Source organism: Epinephelus fuscoguttatus, linkage group LG11, assembly GCF_011397635.1.
Source record: "Epinephelus fuscoguttatus linkage group LG11, E.fuscoguttatus.final_Chr_v1".
Classification (NCBI taxonomy): domain Eukaryota; kingdom Metazoa; phylum Chordata; class Actinopteri; order Perciformes; family Serranidae; genus Epinephelus; species Epinephelus fuscoguttatus.
In genome coordinates this window covers 33,214,276-33,233,199 of record NC_064762.1, presented here as the reverse complement: position 1 = coordinate 33,233,199, position 18,924 = coordinate 33,214,276, and the positions used below count along the sequence as shown (strand labels likewise).

General features: G+C 42.0%; 1 protein-coding gene across 1 annotated transcript in view; it reads right to left on the bottom strand.

Annotated features, from left to right (window-relative positions):
- fzd3a (frizzled class receptor 3a) overlaps positions 1–18,924 on the bottom strand; it is a 30,589-nt gene that overhangs the window by 3,011 nt on the left and 8,654 nt on the right. Inside the window, exons 3-7 of the mRNA XM_049590774.1 lie at positions 10,099–10,295; positions 9,147–9,609; positions 8,754–9,053; positions 7,865–8,116; positions 1,006–1,154 (exon numbers count right to left, since the gene is read on the bottom strand). Coding sequence (XP_049446731.1) covers positions 1,006–1,154; positions 7,865–8,116; positions 8,754–9,053; positions 9,147–9,609; positions 10,099–10,295 — 1,361 coding nt within the window. The remainder of the gene's footprint in view (positions 1–1,005; positions 1,155–7,864; positions 8,117–8,753; positions 9,054–9,146; positions 9,610–10,098; positions 10,296–18,924) is intronic.

Genomic DNA, 18,924 nt, shown 5'->3' with positions numbered 1-18,924 from the left:
AACCTGCTCACAGGACAGTGAGCGAGACAGAGACCTGAGCTCCTCTTAAAGTGAGATCAGTACTGGTCTGGTCCATGTCTCCCCCACCGGCCTGTGCTTACAGTGACAGGAAATAATCACAGTTTGAATATCTACAGTGTCGCCTGTGTGTATCCTTGATGCCCCACTTATGTGTTAAATTCATTTCCTTCCATCACTTGTGGAGTCAAGTTTTGGAAGGATTTGAAAGCATCATTATAAAATCCATGTTTGCATTTTGCCTTCATTCAAGAGCCAACTGTGTCGAGAGAGACGGGTTTGATATGTGCATAAAACCTAAAGCAGAAGCTGAGGATACTGAAGCTCAGAGGTGATGGGACACGGTGACCACTTCTTTCAATCCAAATCTGTTAGGAAGGGTCTTTACTCTTCTTTTAACTAACTTGTTTAACGAATAAATGGAGTCCTCTTTGTTTATAAATTAATTACTAAATCAATGGTAAGCTATAAAATAGATTCAATGACATACATATGGAAACGCGCTTCACATTGAATTTATTTTATTTTTATGTTATTTTAAGTTTCACATTATTCTATTTCCTTGTTGTAACAATAATAACTTCACTGAAGAAATGCAGCACAAAGTGCTTTACAGTAACATAAATTTGTGTTAACTATAAAAAAGTTAAAATAATTTGTAATTCCCAACAAATTCTAAGCTAAATTAGCATATTAAGCTAGAATACATTATGAGATAAAAAAAAATCCACCTTTTTTTTTTAAAATGTTATTATCACTACAAAGAGATGAAATACTCTGCATTCTGCTCAAGTTAAAAATACTGGGACAAAACTTATGTAAGAAACCTTTTAAAGATAGTTTGCTACTAAAATATTTAGCACCATTTATTTAAAACCAACTTGTGTGAAGCTGTGCCAGTGGAGTGTACGGCCTGACAAACAGCCTGTTAGCTTTCAGTGTGATAGAGAACATGCTGAGGACAGTCAGTGTGTGGAAAGTACGTACTCTTTGCGTCTCTTGCCGTGGAAGAAGCTGGCCCACTCGAAGCAGGTCTTCTTACTGCCCACCCAGAACACTGAGGGGATCCCTACGATCAGCATCATCACGTACTTTATCAGGAACAAGACCAGGTCAGGACGACTGGTGCGCTCCACCTACAGGAGACAGACAGACAGACACACACACAGACACACAGACACACACACACACACGAGGATGTGGTTTATTGTTTGGGATGTTTAGATTTGTGTGTGTGTGTGTGTGTGTGTGTGTGTGTGTGTGTGTGTGGGTGTGGCTGAGACAGTGCTGAAAGAAATATAGATCAATCCCTGAGTGAGTGAGCAAAGAAAGTTTACAGCAAATACACCCACATACTGTACGACCTGAGGGCAGCAGTTTGTATGTGAGTGTGTGTGGAGCTTGTTTGAGGAAGAACTGACTTAAAGTGGGTTGCATAGCAACAACATCCTATTTCCAAACCTAGATATTACATAAAACATTACTAATGTCAAAGGTAGAGTTTGTATACAGTACAGGCCAAAAGTTTGGACACACCTTCTCATTCAATGCGTTTTCTTTATTTTCATGACTATTTACATTGTAGATTCTCACTGAAGGCATCAAAACTATGAATCAACACATGTGGAGTTATGTACTTAACAAAAAAAGGTGAAATAACTGAAAACATGTTTTATATTCTAGTTTCTTCAAAATAGCCACCCTTTGCTCTGATTACTGCTTTGCACACTCTTGGCATTCTCTCCATGAGCTTCAAGAGGTAGTCACCTGAAATGGTTTCCACTTCACAGGTGTGCCTTATCAGGGTTAATTAGTGGAATTTCTTGCTTTATCAATGAGGTTGGGACCATCAGTTGTGTTGTGCAGAAGTCAGGTTAATACACAGCCGACAGCCCTATTGGACAACTGTTAAAATTCATATTATGGCAAGAACCAATCAGCTGACTAAAGAAAAACGAGTGGCCATCATTACTTTAAGAAATGAAGGTCAGTCAGTCTGGAAAATTGCAAAAACTTTAAATGTGTCCCCAAGTGGAGTCGCAAAAACCATCAAGCGCTACAACGAAACTGGCACACATGAGGACCGACCCAGGAAAGGAAGACCAAGAGTCACCTCTGCTTCTGAGGATAAGTTCATCCGAGTCACCAGCCTCAGAAATGGCAAGTTAACAGCAGCTCAGATCAGAGACCAGATGAATGCCACACAGAGTTCTAGCAGCAGACCCATCTCTAGAACAACTGTTAAGAGGAGACTGCGCGAATCAGGCCTTCATGGTCAAATAGCTGCTAGGAAACCACTGCTAAGGAGAGGCAACAAGCAGAAGAGATTTGTTTGGGCCAAGAAACACAAGGAATGGACATTAGATCAGTGGAAATCTGTGCTTTGGTCTGATGAGTCCAAATTTGAGATCTTTGGTTCCAACCGCCGTGTCTTTGTGAGACGCAGAAAAGGTGAACGGATGGATTCCACATGCCTGGTTCCCACTGTGAAGCATGGAGGAGGAGGTGTGATGGTGTGGGGTGTTTTGCTGGTGACACTGTTGGGGATTTATTCAAAATTGAAGGCACACTGAACCAGCATGGCTACCACAGCATCCTGCAGCGACATGCCATCCCATCCGGTTTGCGTTTAGTTGGACGATCATTTATTTTTCAACAGGACAATGACCCCAAACACACCTCCAGGCTGTGTAAGGGCTATTTGACCAAGAAGGAGAGTGATGGAGTGCCGAGGCAGATGACCTGGCCTCCACAGTCACCGGACCTGAACCCAATCGAGATGGTTTGGGGTGAGCTGGACCGCAGAGTGAAGGCAAAGGGGCCAACAAGTGCTAAACACCTCTGGGAACTCCTTCAAGACTGTTGGAAAACCATTTCAGGTGACTACTTCTTGAAGCTCATGGAGAGAATGCCAAGAGTGTGCAAAGCAGTAATCAGAGCAAAGGGTGGCTATTTTGAAGAAACTAGAATATAAAACATGTTTTCAGTTATTTCACCTTTTTTTGTTAAGTACATAACTCCACATGTGTTCATTCATAGTTTTGATGCCTTCAGTGAGAATCTACAATGTAAACTGTCATGAAAATAAAGAAAACGCATTGAATGAGAAGGTGTGTCCAAACTTTTGGCCTGTACTGTATGCTTTGTTGTGTTTCCCACTTCATCTGCAGAACGTTAGCGACCAAACATCCAGACACAGTGGACGCTGCCCTACAGGGCAACAGACAGTCACTGAGTCCTGCATGTAAACACCAGCATCTATGAACTAATTAAAAGGTTCATGCCTGCTGACAGAGTGTGTTCAGACTGCATTCCCACTGTGTGTGTGTGTCTACTCTATATCATCACTGACAGCTTTGCTGGAGGCATAAATGCCACAGCAGCCAACACACTGTCATCCATCTCTGACATGGCAGCTGATAACTAATAGTCCTCCTTGAAATGAAAGCCTTTGTTCTGTTGCTGTCCTTTGTTGGAGTTCTCTTTATTGTCTTATCACTCCTCCCTTTCATGGTCAGTCTATGGTATTAGAGACAATCACTGAGCACTGCAGTATAAAGTAAGCCTTGGTTTAACAGATATTAGGTTTCTGACAATGTTCACTCCATGAATATCCTCAAATTACAAAACAGCCAGTTGTTAACTATATCATTTTACAATTTGTGAGGTGGAGGAGAACCTGACAAATGTGAATTCTGCAAGGTTGATCAAATTTGTGGTAATTAAAGCTTAAGGTTATTACAACTGTGAATAAAACTCATGTTAAATGGGCTCTACGTAAAATGAACTGTCTGCACACGATTCTCAACATGGAGATGGCTGAGCTCGCAGCTAGCAGCTAATGATGCTAACTCCATAAAGAGCTCTAAACAATTGAAACAGTGCTGACAGAGGGGGGAGCCCAAGGTGGATGTTTCAGAGATGCTGCGCTCACTGTCGTATGAGTGTAGGGCTGGCTGCAGTTAGCTAGCCAGTGGGATACACACATGCACTAACATGCACAGGCAGTCAGACTATTTAAACAGACAACAGAGAAACTCGGTAGAGCCGTAACGGTACATGTATTTGTGTCGAACCGTTCGGTACGCGACTTTCGGTTCGGCACGACCCTGTACCGAATTATTGGGCGCAGGATATTATTTTATTTTAATTTGTTTTATTTTAATTCCGTTTTTTCCGGCCGAACCATTTAAAATATCTAGTTCCCCGACGGACATAATTGAGTGACGGACCGAGTCCGACCGTAAATCTCCGCTTTCACTTTGTGCAGCGCATTCTCGCATTTTGACAACATGGCAAGTGAGCCTGACGAACCTGAAGACCCACCCGCAAACAGTCCTCCGTTCGGGAACACTTTGGTTTCAGGGTAAAATACAAAGATGGAAATAAACAAGTGGACAAGACAAAAGCAGTGTGTCGACACTGCAGAACAGCGGTCGGGTATGTACTTGGAAACATGTCTAACATGCTAACGCATCTAAAGTGACACCACCCGAGTTTGAACGTTAACCGGCACGACTAGAAAAAGCAATCTGGTGCAAACTACGATATCGTCGTCGTTTAAAAGGAAAGAGCGTTTCCCTGACCATCGCGCTAAAGAAATAACCAACACCATTGGAGTTGAGTAAAATTGTTTAAGCTGCACTTTAGATATAAGCATGTTTTGTTTACTGCACTTTAACAAAGTGGGAAAGCTAAGTAAGTTCCTAGTAAAACTGAATCTGATCAGGCTTTAAAGCTCACCAGCTGCACTATACTTTTTATTTTAATTTCTGCTTAAACAGTAAAACTGTTTAAGCAGAAATGTATATTTATATTTTTCATTCAAAAAATGTGTTAAAAAAACAGCAGGATTTTATTTTTCACTTTTATATTTCTATTTTTATTCAAACAATGTGAAAAAGCAGGATTTTATATATATTTGTTTCATTCATTTGTGTAAAAAGAGTTAACTGCTGTGGTGGTATGTTTTAATAAGGTTACCAATAAGAAAAAGATATTTAATAGTTGTCTATTTTTTTCATTACTGTACCGAAAAAAAAAACGAACCGTGACTTGTGTACCGAGGTACGTACCGAACCAAGATTTTCGTTACACCCCTAAAACTCGGATTACAACACACACACAGAGGCAACGTGATTCTCTGCCCAGGACACCATTACTCCACTATATCTTTACATAGCAAATAGTAGTTTCCTGCTACATTAATGCTCTGAATTTTGCATACAGAACTTTTAAGGGACTAAATATTACAGCGAGAGCAAGGTAATTTATTTCCAGCGGATAACAGATGCTGTGCCGAGTCACCACACTGCTGCCTTCTGCCATAGCAACATCATGACAGTGAACCACAGAAATACTATCTCCTACTCCCTTCCCATCACTCTGTCTCCCATATGTGCACACACACACACGTGCACTCATGCGGTCACACACAGATGTAGTCATCATGGCCTCATTATGAGTGGGCCAGGCGGAGAGCCCCTAGGCCCAGAGATCCACAGATACACTCATTATGGCAGAGAGATAAGAGACTGAATAAGAACAACCAACATCCTCATTACAGACTGTGTGTCCTAAGTTGTGCTGCATCTACATGGTAGCTTAAGGCTCCTAAATCAGACCTATGTAGTTTATTAAACCTTAGACTAAAATTAGTTGTATGACTGAAAACAGCCTTCGTCCCTCTTGTTCTTTTGAAGGATCTCGTGTGGCTTGAGTCAGCCACCAATCTGACTGCGTGTATGTGTGTGTGGAGAGGAGGGTCAAGCATCACTCAGGAGCTCTTTCACAAAGTGGAGGTTCGAGCCTCAGGGAAGGCTTTTAAGATAAATATAGTAGTGCACTTTGAGTCAAAGCTATCTACTGATGCACGTTATCGACTCAGTGTGTGAATGCATACTGTACATGTGTGCTTTCATGAGCATAGTGAAGTTGGGGGTGGGGTGGACAGTTGACACTTTGTGAGATTTTACACCCCGAGGCATCTCTACAGTACACACTGTTGTGGTGTATGGTAACAACACAGCACTCAGCTGGGCAGCACATGCAGCTTGTGTTCAGATCTGCTGTAACTGTGATGTGGTGCAGCTTGACCCCACTGACCTAGTCCTCTACAGCAGAAACACACACACACACACACACACACACACACACACACACTGGATTACTGCACTGCTCCCTTACACAATGCAGTGTTTACGTGACAGATTAAGAGCACTGCTCTGATCTAACTCAGTGGTCATCATCTCATGCATCTCTCCCACAGCTGTAGCTCTGTATCATATCATACATACAGTTACTTTAAACAGAAGCCGTGAAGTCACAGTGTCACAATGGTTAACTGAAGTTAAAAAAAAAAAAAAATACTACAGACAGCGATTCAAGAGTTGCTATTACTGCTACAGAATACTGAATGCATAACTTGCTTTGACTTGACAAAACACAAACAAGGCTGCACCCCGGCACACCTGCAACTCCTTCAGTCCCTACCACAATCAAACTCCACTTTGAACATGCAACGGTGAAAGCGGATGTGCTAAGGCATGCTCGTATGGGAGGTGATACCTGGCTGAAAGGAACAGAAGAACAGAGAGCGAGAGCTGTTTGAATTATTAACAGCGCTATCAGATGAGCTGCAGTGTGTGTGCTCATGCTGGAGGCTACTGCAGCTCTGTGAAGCAGCTACTGAGGACAAGCAGCATGAGAGCTTTACTAGATTGTCTCATACATATGACTGTGTGAATGAGTGTGTGTGCTCTTTGTGTTGGACACTGTGTTTAAAAATGCACACAGTATCCGGTCATTTTCAGGACACAAAATCTCACGGAGCATCCCGCTCTCTAACGTCTGTGTGTGCAAACATATCTGGCAGTTATCAGCCTTCTCCCAGCTGTTACCTCCTGCTCTGTCTTCTAGCTTCCTTACACAAGTCCCAGTTGTACATTTAATGTGTACAAACATCTGTGCAGACTGTGATCAACGTCAGTGAATAAAGGCATCTCAGCTACTAGCAGAGCCTCCAGGTGACTGTATACAGGATTCATCTGGGTCTTTCTGGGTTGTAAGATATCATGTTTGCATTCAGCAACACCAACCTATTACATGCACAATAATCAGTGTAATAAGCAATCAGTGTAATGGCCATATTGTGTTAGAGTAGTACTGCATCTAACGGTTATTTTTATTGTTGATTAATCTGACTCTCAATTATTTTCTCAATTAATTGATTACATGTTTGGTCTATAAAATGTAAGAAAATTATAAAAAAATGTCGATCAGGGTGTCCAAAAGCCCAAAAAATAAATTTACTGTCACAGAGGAAGAACGAAACCAGGAAATATTTACATTTAAAAAGCAGAATTATGACCTTTAAAAAAATAAAATAAAATACTCAAACTGTCAGTTGGCAATTAATTTGAAAGTTATGTTGGAAAATCTAAATGCAATTTCGAAATGAGGAGCTACATGTATGTGTTGCAAACAACATCACTATTTCTTAAAATAAGATTCATTCTGTGAAAAGGAGAGATTTTCCCTCCATCTCTTCACTGTGCATTTGTTTTACAGGAGATGTGAGATCTGTTGACAGCACCTGATGACAGCAAATATGCATGCAGACAAGCTTAGCTATTATTAGCCTATAAGACAGACACTAAAAATACATATTTTAACACTGCAAGTAAAAACATTTTCTGTGCCCAAAGCAGATTCCATGCAAACCTCAACATGTAGGAACCAAATAATACTCGGAACTATCAAAACCAGTACAGGTTGTAAATTATTGATGGTCTCTGTTAAAACAGAGTGCACAGCTCCTTTAGCACTACAGAGTCGGGTCTATTACCTGGTAGGGGCAGGGGATGTGGTAGTGTCTACACTTCTCCTGGACCCAGGTCGTCTCCCAGATGGCTCTGTAGCTGTTCTCATAAAGGTAGCAGCCCAGGACGGCCAGCAGAGGGACCAGGTAGAGCACGGAGAACACGCCGATACGAATCATGAACTTCACTAGTTTCTCCTGGTTCTCCTTCTCCAGTGGAATCTCCATGCGGACTCGGTTTAGCGCTGCTATACCTGCCAGCAGCAGAGCCACACCGACCTACGATGATATGAGAGATGAATGGGTTTAAGTTATCTTACATGACAGATGATGGAGTAAAAACATGTCAGTTACCAGCCTGTATCTGTTAGCACGGAATGATATGTTGTCGTTACATTTTGAGACAGAAAAACAATCTTGTGGAAGTGGAAACAGACAACTTGTCCCCCCAGTGTTTCCAAGTGGTATTACTGCTGCATAGAAAACCAGATTGCGTTCTGTTTTATTCAGAGTCAAGCAACTAACAACACAGTACACACTGCATTTTATTTTCCACAGTTACTTAGGCTTTTCTGCTATCTGCCATCCCACTACTGGCGGTAGGGACTGCAAAGAACTTAACACTGATGCTCTTTGGTGACGGGATAGGTGCTGATTGCTACCAGGGAAAAGAAAAGCTCCTTCCTCTTCCTGGTTGCACAATTGTTGACACACTTCCTTTGAGCCTTAAATCGAGCCTTCAAGCAACTGTGTTTTACAGACAGCTTAGAATACCTGCTGCCTTGAAAGTTTAAGTAACAGTTGAAGTTGTGAGGCATCAGTCTCAAAATATCTGTTTGTAAAATAGTTATTACTTAGTCTTTTTTTTTTTTTTTTTTTTTAAACATATCTCCTGTTCTGTACTACTCTTCCTCACCACTACATCCAGTCCCAGCGGGGCCAGCAGGAACCAGCGCAGGGCCGTCAAGTTGTACAGCCCCACAAAGCAAACACCGCTGACACTGTCTCCCTCGATCTTGTTCATGGCTAGCAGGGTGACTGTGAGGACACCAGGGATGCCCCAGGCACAGGCGTGGAAGAGGAGGGCCTTCTTCTCTATTGCCTCACTGCCCCACTTGGGAACAGCAGCCAGGAACCAGGTGATGGTCAGGATGACCCACCAGACACTGCCGGCCATGGTGAAGAAATACAGCACCATGAAGAGAAGGGTGCAGGCCTGGGACAGAGACAGAATGTACAGATGGAGGATCAGTATCTGTGCAGTGGACTACCAGCATAAAAATACTCAGTCAAGGACAAATTTCTTTACCTTATTATGTGAGCCTTGGGTCACTGTTGAAGCCCTGAACCTCCCAGGACTCGCTGCATTACAGGAAACTTTGTCCTCCAGCAAAAACCCCAGGAAGAACACCAGAGACACCATCATGTAGCACACAGCATAAAATATAATTGGACGCTCTGGGTAGCGGAAGCGCGAAACATCAATGAGGAAAGTCAGGAAGGTGAAGAGGGTGGCGGACAGACAGACGATGGACACCACTCCAATGAAGTATCGGGCGAACGTCAGCTCCTCACGTGTGAAGTACATGTTGGGACAGGGGGGAGAGCAGTCACGGATACCCATGAAGGTGTAGCCGAGCTCTGGGTCGATTTTGAGTTCTCTTGGACACCAGAAGCCGTAGTCCCGCTGGACAGAGATGGGGGATTCAGTTGTGTCTGAGCTGGACAGGAGGTCCACAGGACGGGGGTAGGGCTCGTCACAGTCTGGGAACCTGGGAGGAGAGCAGAGATGATGATCTCAGTGTAATTTCAGCTGTTCAGCTGCCAACATCTTCTGTCAGTATTCTATTTTTCTTTAATTATTTTTTGTTGTAACATTTTTATTTGTTTCATATCTTTTGTTCTGTGTAATGCAAATATTTTTTTTCCTACAAACTAGTGTGTATGTTATATGTCAACCAGGTGCCTGGGGTGGGTTAACAACACTGTGTAACTCAACTAAACTCAACTAAAATGTTAACTTGTTCTGCCCCTTCTTGATATTCCACAAATATATTATTAAACCAAAAAAAAAAAACAAGGTATTCCTCTAAGCCTCTTAATTTCTGTGGTCATCAAAATAAATGACTTTTTACATGCTTGCTGATCTGCTGCTGCATTACTCCTCTCAAAATAGGAAAATCTGCTTAAATTACTGATGCAGCAGGGTTGTTGCCGCTGACATAAATCCATGGGAAAAGAATTACTGCTGTTTTTCCAACCTGTTGCAGTCCATCTCCTGCGGCCAGCTGACACCAAACATATCCATTAGTTTGTAGCAGTCGCTCTTGGCCTGCAGACAGAGGCGGCGACAGGGCAGAGTCATCCGCCCGTACTCGGTACACACCGGGGCGTAGAGCGCACACAAGAACATCCTGAGGTCCGGAGAGCACTGTAGGTTCACCATGGGATGGAACGGCTGCAGGTAGAGACAGAGAGAGAGAGAATTTTAAGTCTTTATAAAACACACCAGAACAAAATATTATACTCTTTCATTTAAAGCAGATAAGGAACTAGAATTATTGCTTTGTGGTTGTATGCCTCCGCCAACTACTCAAGTTGCAGTTAACATCCGTGTCTGTCCATAATCATATCACAAATGTAGAGAATTTGAAGGAATTTATTAAAAGGTAAAACATGGATGCTTCACACACACATCTTCAACCCAGCAGCACAGGAGATCTGTACAATCAGCACAGTTTCAAGGTCAACACCCAAGATTAGTGTCACCAATTCAGTATCTGAACAAATGTCTCTCCTTCTCTTCAGAAAAGTGTTTTTGCAGAACATTATGATGTCACAGTGAAGCTGACCTTTGACCTTTTGGATATAAAATGTCAAGGCTTCATCCTAATAGACATTTGCATGAAATTTTGTCATAATTAGCATAAGAATTCCTGAATTACAGCCAAAAACATGTTTTATGAGGTCACAGTGACCTTTGGCCAACAAAATCTAATCCCGTCATACATAGTCCACGTGGACATTTGTGCCAAATTTAAGGAAATTCCCTGAAGTCATTCCTGAGATATCACATTGGTGAGAACTGAGCGGCCGGACGGACAACCCCATAACATAATGCCCCCTGGAACGGCTGTCGCAGACATGGAGGCATCCGAAAAATAACAAGCCAGAGTTTTACTCCAACTTCACAAGAGAGAAACAAAAGGATCAGTGGAGCATGCCTCTGACAGTTTCTGGAGATGAGTCCATAAAAACAACTCTGGCCTCTTTCCTAATAATCCCCTCCACCCCCTGTGATATTAGGCTCCCCCTTCCTCCATCTCCTCTCTTCCTTCCCTCCAACCTTCAGATAGGAGGAGCACAACAGGCTGGGCAACCCCCACCATTCACACTCACACACAGGGCTGCTGCTGACAGGGCCTTTGTGTTACATGGAGGACCATGCTGTGACTGACTGACACACTGTGGTAACGTGCATACACTCAAACACACATTGGCCAAAGGACCAACGGAAGTATATTATTTACATGCTAACACACCCACGTACCAGCACAATAATGGTCTCACACATATAAACTGAGCCAAGAGGCGTTGTGAGCGCAGGAAGCATCTGTGGGGCGAGTTGTTAATATGCAAATGCCCAGCAGAGTGTCTGATGTGTGAGTGTGTGTGTGTGTGTATGTACATGAATGAGTAAGTGGGAAAGCATATATACAAATCCATATGTCCAACAGTGCATGGTTATGTTTCTGGATGCATGAATTTGCCTATGCCCTCTGTGTTGGTGTGTTTAACAGAAAGGCCCCGAGCCACACCCAAGTCAGTCAGACACATGCAACCCGCCCTCCCCCAAAATTTAAAGACAGAGGTCTATATGACAGACAGGGACAGGGAGGGGGAAGGGACGGGTGAGAAGAGGACAGGCAGGGGGCAATTTGTCTCTGTTTGTTTGAGGGGTGGATATTAAGGAGGACATGTCACTGTGGTTTAAACAAGTTCAACATTTTGTTCTCCCTCTTAAGGGGACATAAACTGGAGAGACGGACACACACACATTGTCCACTACTGATGTTTGTTGAAGGGAGTATGCTGGAAATATGTTAAGACTGGCTAAACAGAACCAATTTTATCTCTGTGTATTTCTGAAGACACTGAAAGAGAAAGACTGTTGAATTTCTGCCACATTCAGAGGCTGCTACACTGACAGGAGTCAGAGGAGGAGCAGCTGGGTTAGACTATAACACTGAGAAGTTTATACAAAAACATATATCAGTTTACACAGATCACTGAGGCTTTGTTCAGTACTGACCTAGATATGAGCATATAAAACGACACATCTGATCCACATACCAAGAAACCTCAAGATTGGATTTTGGATAAAAACCGATGAAATACAGTTCATTCCCTTTAATCCGGCATGTAATACTTTATACGGTACACAGCCTTGGAAGTGAAAAATGTTTGCAGCGTCTTGCTGTCTTTATCCTCAAAACATTTTTTTAAGCTAAGAACACAGCAATAAATCATTGTCGAGAAATAGTGATGCAGGATTTTCCCTCTGATCCTCTCATTGTTTGCCACAGTAGCTGCAATCAGATTTGAACAGACCATTGTAATGTCTTCCCACCATATGTCCTCAACATCAGTACATATCCCTCTCCTGACAGCATGTTTGCCTGCCACCCACATGGCTTGTCTTTATGTAAAAAGGATTATAATGGGTGTTAGGCTTGGCCCTAAAAACACAAAGCAGCCACATCCATGCAGCTTTTGTCATCGTCTTGTTCATCATATCACTTCTCTAGGAAGACGACACTGAGCTGCTGTGGAGGAGACAGGAAGCAATCATGAGACAGACATGTGGACACTGAGAGAATCAGACTGGTTAGTCACTTCGTCTGTGAGGGATCAGGGACGAATGGATGATGTCAAGGACTTAAATTCACATGTAGAGTCTATAACATGAGTCTTAACCCAGCAGACTATTCATAGGCACTCTAAAATGCAGAAGATCAATTTAGGTGACTTACACGCCTGTCATAACTGACATCAATCAACCAGTCGATCGTGTAATTTCTGCACAAATGGAGTCATCACGTCTCATTGAGCAAAACTCTATGAGGACACAATGACACAAGCACTCAAAGCGTGCTATGAGCCAGAGTTATCTATACAGTATTAACTCATCCTGAGAGTGATCCACCTTGACATGGGTGTATTACTGCATCAATCACAATGAACGGTTTAAAGTCTTCAAGTAGTGTGAGCAACCCGCCCTGCAAACACACAATCTAAAGTTTGAGTCTTACATTTAAGTTTTAAGTTAAGTTCAAAAATTACGAGAAACTAATAAAAGGAATATTTCACCTACAAAATGACCATTTGTATATCAATTTTAATTCAGTGCGTGTTACATTGAAGAAAACATCTCACTACCTCAACGGCAAATGGAGAATGCAAAAAATTGCCTTGAACCAGTATCTCAAATTTCTTTATCGATGAACATGACAAATATTTTCTTCAGGCAACAAACAATAAAGTTTAGGCATTTTTGCTTTAAAAACATGGCAAAAGATTGTCAAAGGTCTTTTGAATATTTTTCTGTTAATCAACTCTTCCAATAATCAACCAATAGCAAATTAATCCATGGAATAATTAATCATGAACTACTGTCATTTACCAATATATGGTACAATGCTTATAAAAATTGTCAATAAAACCCGTACAAACGTAATGAAAGTTTTAACAGTACATTTGCTGGTCAGGAAGTGTTTCACTCTTGACATCAACCACACATTTTAAATAAATGAAAGTAGACACGTAAAGTGAAATACTGTAGAGATGTTTCTGTACCATTTTTTCCTCCCTGATATTGATTATGATGCCTGAACTTGTGTATCAGCTGATACACAGTACCAATCTGATATCATGTCATTGAAAAAAAATTAACAGCTGTATACTTCTGACCCTGTATGGCTATGAAATGACTGCTATTGTTGCACAGCATGGCTCAAGTTGAACCTTTTGTAAAACATGAACAGATTCATACATCAAATAAATGCCATAGAACTTTCTTTTATTATCTAATTTAACATTTTGCTAACAGCTAACGTTGCACTCTTTCCCAGAAAACAATGCTTCTTTGCTCTAAAACAGTAGTTGCCCGTGTCTGTACAGCTCAACTTGCTGTGTAGGCCGAACAAACTGAGACCACAACACCTGAACACCTACAGAAACCCAAGCTTCATCAAAGGAGACAGACGTCACAGTACTGTAGACACTGATCAATAGAGCTGTGGTCAGCAGGATCCTGTGAATTCATGGCTTTGTAACAGCACTATAAGGGCCTGATAGAATTATTATCAGGACACAATTCCTAATAACGACTCTTCCTGTTTAAGTTAAACATCTTTATAGAATATTACATTACAGCTACAGTCGGGCACAACAGGGTCAAAGAAACGGAGAGAAAGGAAAGTATGTTGTTAAACAGTCCCTGGAGAAATAATACAGAAAGCAGAAAATCCTGACTGTCACCCCACCCTGCCAACACTGGGTACCGATTACTCTCCCTGTGACTCCCTTTGCTTTTTGTTGCCAGTGTGCGGTCCTGTGACATCTATTACTTCATCAGTGGTGCCCTGTCAGCGTTGGTTAACCACTCAAACATGATCTAATGCAGCTAAAGTGAGCTCTCATCTTCACTCTTCCACTCCGGTTTGATTCCCGCAGGCTACTGATATGCTCCATAGAACACAATGTACTACACTGTACTGTACTACAAACAGAGATGCCATGGGAAAGGGCTGGATAAATATATAGGCTACGAGGCATGATGATCTACAAGGGGAAAAAATCAACTTCTCCTATTCATCATGCTTCCCTTTTTTCTATTTTTATACTCCTTCATCATCCACCCTTCTCCTACCCTCCTTACCCCTCCTCCACCCCTTCAGTATCTCCATTCGGCCATTTTATTCCAGTCATCCCATCATGTCAGCCAGTGTGAGCAGGGCTGAGCTGGTGTTGGGTGGGACATATGGCTGGTCACAGCTTTACCCACATAGACACCAGCCCAAACAACTGCAACATCTTGAGGCCCTGCAGAGCCTCTACACTCTCCATGGGGATTTGATGTTAATGGCCACACTGAAAACAGCTGGTGAACCACTGGTCCGATGAATGGCCAGCGGTTGGTCATGGCTCTCTCCACCCCAGAGCCGGCCGTGTACGGAGAATCAAGCGTGTAATACACAACTCTGTTGGATGGTGCAGGCCTAAGGGGGTGGTATGCTAATGTAATTTCAGCTTCAATCCCACTGCTACAGTCATTATGTATTCATGAGAGTTTGTTAGGGGATTTTTGATCTCTGAAAATGTGGAATAATATGCCACTCTGGAAATAGCAAGCTCACACACAGTCAGATATGTCCGTTAGAAAAACTGTGGATTCTGGGGCTCCAATGAAGGTCAACAAACTATAATTGGAGAGAATTGATGTAGTTTATTTTTTTTTTTTTTTTTTGGTGCACCTATAAAAGCTGATCTATACATGAAACATAGGGCTAGGCAATATATCAATATTGTATTGATACTGTGATATGAGACTATATATAGTCTTAGATTTTGGATATCATTATATGGTAACTGTTGTCCTCTCGTAGTTTTAAAGGCTGTATTACAGTAAAGTGATGTAATTTTCTGGACTTACCAGACTGTTATATCTGTTCTATTATTTGCCTTTACCCACTGTGTCATTATATCCACACCACTGATGATTATTAATCAAAATCTCAGTGCCAGCAATCAACCGTACAATATCAATGTCGAGGTATTTGGTCAAAAATACTGTGATATTTGATTTTCTCCAAATCAGCCAGCCCTAACAAAACAGTGTTCAAGACAAAATCAAAATATATTTCTATTCTAAAATTACATTTCTAAAATAAAATAGTGCTGTGCAATACTATCACAGTCACAGTAATTTGTCACATTATGCCAAGAGGAAAGGTGTATCTCACCAGTGAGAAGTGTATCTCACCAGCTCTGACAAGCCTAAATGTTTTAAATGGACTTAAATTTGTAGTGTGCCTTTGTAGTCTTCTGACCATGTTAACACTACATGTAACATTACCCATTCACACACATACTCATATACTGGTGGCCAAGGCTACCATACAAGGTGCCACTGCCAGTCAGTGTAACGTTCACATGCACTCACACAGCAATGGCACAGCCATCGGGAGTAATTTGGGTTCAAAATCATGTCCAAGGATGATTCAACATGCAGACTGGAGCAGCTAGGGATCGATCTTTTGATTGGTGGATAATCTGCTCTACCTTCTGAGCCACAGCCACCCTAGGTCCTCAGTTAAATACTCAAGACAAGATTTTGTACTAACTGATGCTCTAACAAGGACAAAAACAAAGCGTATAGGACAACAAAAATATTAGTAAAAAACACAAAAGTCAAGAGATGGGGAAGATGAAACTGAACACAAGCCAACAGGGCCTAAGTCAGACCTGGACTTGCCTGAACAAGAAGACTCTGGATTAAGACACTGAAACAAGAGACCATTCTAACCGAGTATTGCTTTCTGCAATAACGTCACAGCAACAAGAAGTTGTCTTGATTAAACAACATGCATCACGACTGACACTGGTACCCAAAAGGTTTGTTTCAATCAGAAAGAACAAACAATTGATGCATTTATCTTTATAAAAAAAATAAATGCAGTGATAACTATCTCTTTTATTTCTTGTCCTGTCTTACTTTTAATGTTTGACAGAGTTATTCTCAGCATTACCAGTATGGGCTATTTTACTGTCCCAGTAAGCCATGACATCATGACAGTGAGGCAGTGAACAATACCAGAGTTTTGTGCCTTCTCGACTCCTTGATCCTCAATCCTCTCGCTTGTGACCTGGAAATCGATCTCAGCGCTCCATCTTGAAGGGTCTCAATTCTTGAGGAGCGAGGAGCGAGATTTGAGGATGGAGGAGGCTTGCATTTGTAATGCTTTACTACAACAAATACATGAGGCTTTATATTGTACTATATACCGTATGTACCCGTATGTTGCCTATATTAGTGATGCATGGATCAGCTCTAACACCATCTGAATCTGCAGGTATGCCACCCACCCAAATGATTTATTTTTTCCGATCTGAGTGCCGCACCCACATAGACATTTCACTCCCCCTAAAACAGTCCATGTAGGTTATATTGCTTTTTAAATTATGTATTGTTTTGATGTATAAAGATTTACTTTATTTATCAGACAGGCCGCTTTCAGTAATTGTAAACGATTCCATGCGCACAGTGATGTCACTGCAGCAAATAATGTGGGAAATTTACACAGCAAAAGTAAAAACTGTGGTTATAAACTTGACAGAGGAAACAGAAATAAACTTTTAGCTTCTGAAATAATCCATAAAGTTACACTGCTTTCCCACGTGTGTTAATGCACACAGCGTCTCTCTTAATATAGATGCACTTAATGTTGCTCCAGTAATCTCTGCAATATTAAATAAACTCAGTCTTATTAATAAGCACTTTTACTGTATGATATCTCACTGAACTACACTGGCTGGTTTTGTGGAGACATTACATTCCTACATTCTTGTCACATTATGCCATTATGTAAACTGAATTAAAAGTAAATATGCTCAGACAGTGATCATAATTACAGCAGTAGCCTTCAACAAAAAACTGAACAGCTGATGCAGCTGTGCCCCTCATCATATTTCATTGACATCGGCCAAAAATGACGACTCCAGTGCGACAATGTCTGGCAAAGGCCTCAGGATCCTAAAACACCTGTGTTTTACTACTGTGACACATCAAAATGTCTTCTGTGAAAAAGTTTTTTAGATAATCTGGAGCTAAAGATTCAGTTCTGTAGTGTATAATACTGGCACGCTATTCTACAACTCATTTACTGGAATTAATTGCATCTACCTGATGGCATTCCCAGGGACATAAATCATCTCTAATTAAATGGCAAAATATCAGCGATGCTTGGAGACTGAAAACCACTGGTCTGAACTCAGTGTTTAGAGTAAATACTGAAATCTTTCACAAACTGAAATGAGCAACAAACTAGGGAATATTATTTTAAATCATCTTAATATTACCAGTTCAATGTGGGGAACGTACATGTGTTTACTTAACATGGGACTTTGCATATTTCTGCATATTTATTAGGAGGAAACCTCTAATCTCCAAACTGTCAGCCTTTGAAGAACTAAGAAAAACAGCGCTGACCTCAGTTTCAACTCCATGCATTTAGAGATTATCCAGCATGCTTTGAATCAGATCAAGATTGTCCCAATATTAAATATTAATATGACCCAGTCCAATGAAGTCATCCAAGGGTGGCTGTATGTACCTTGGTAATGCTAAAGTAATTAGTTTTTAATGAAGGCCCAGTCTGCTGCTAAGATGCTGTGACTGATGAATTGCTGACAAAGAAGCCAACCGTGGCCAACTGGTCTGTGTTGATTTGCTCTTTTATAAATACCTCCCAGTCACCTCTCTTCCCATCATCCCCCTCCCTGCCCTCCTTCAGCCCCTTACCCTCCTGCATTTTCTCTCCCCCCTTTATCCTCCTTTCTCCTCTGCTGCCATTCCAATTCTCCAAATTTCCAAGCTCAGCGCCATGGCGACGAGTGATGCATCACCAGGGAGGAAGAGGAGGAGGAGAGGGAGGAGGAGGAAGAGGGAGGAGAGCAGGGTTCGAGGAGGTCAGGGTGCGGGGCGGAGGGGACCACCTCCCGGGAGGCAAGAAAGCCTCTGCTCCCTTTGTTATCGGCACAATTGGGACTGTTTCCTGGGCAACGGGTGAGCCCTGCGCAGGGGGAGGGGGAGGACAAAAGAGACGGGTGGGTGGGGGGGGGGGTTGAGAGAGTGGCGAAGAGAGGGAGAGAGGGAGAGAGAGAGGAGGGATGGGTCGACCGAGTCAGCCGTGTCATTCACCGCTAAGAAATGTTTGAAAACCTTGCGCACTGACAGTGTGTAATGTCCGTGTACACACACACACACACACACACACACTCACACACACGCACAAAAAGGTTGTTGT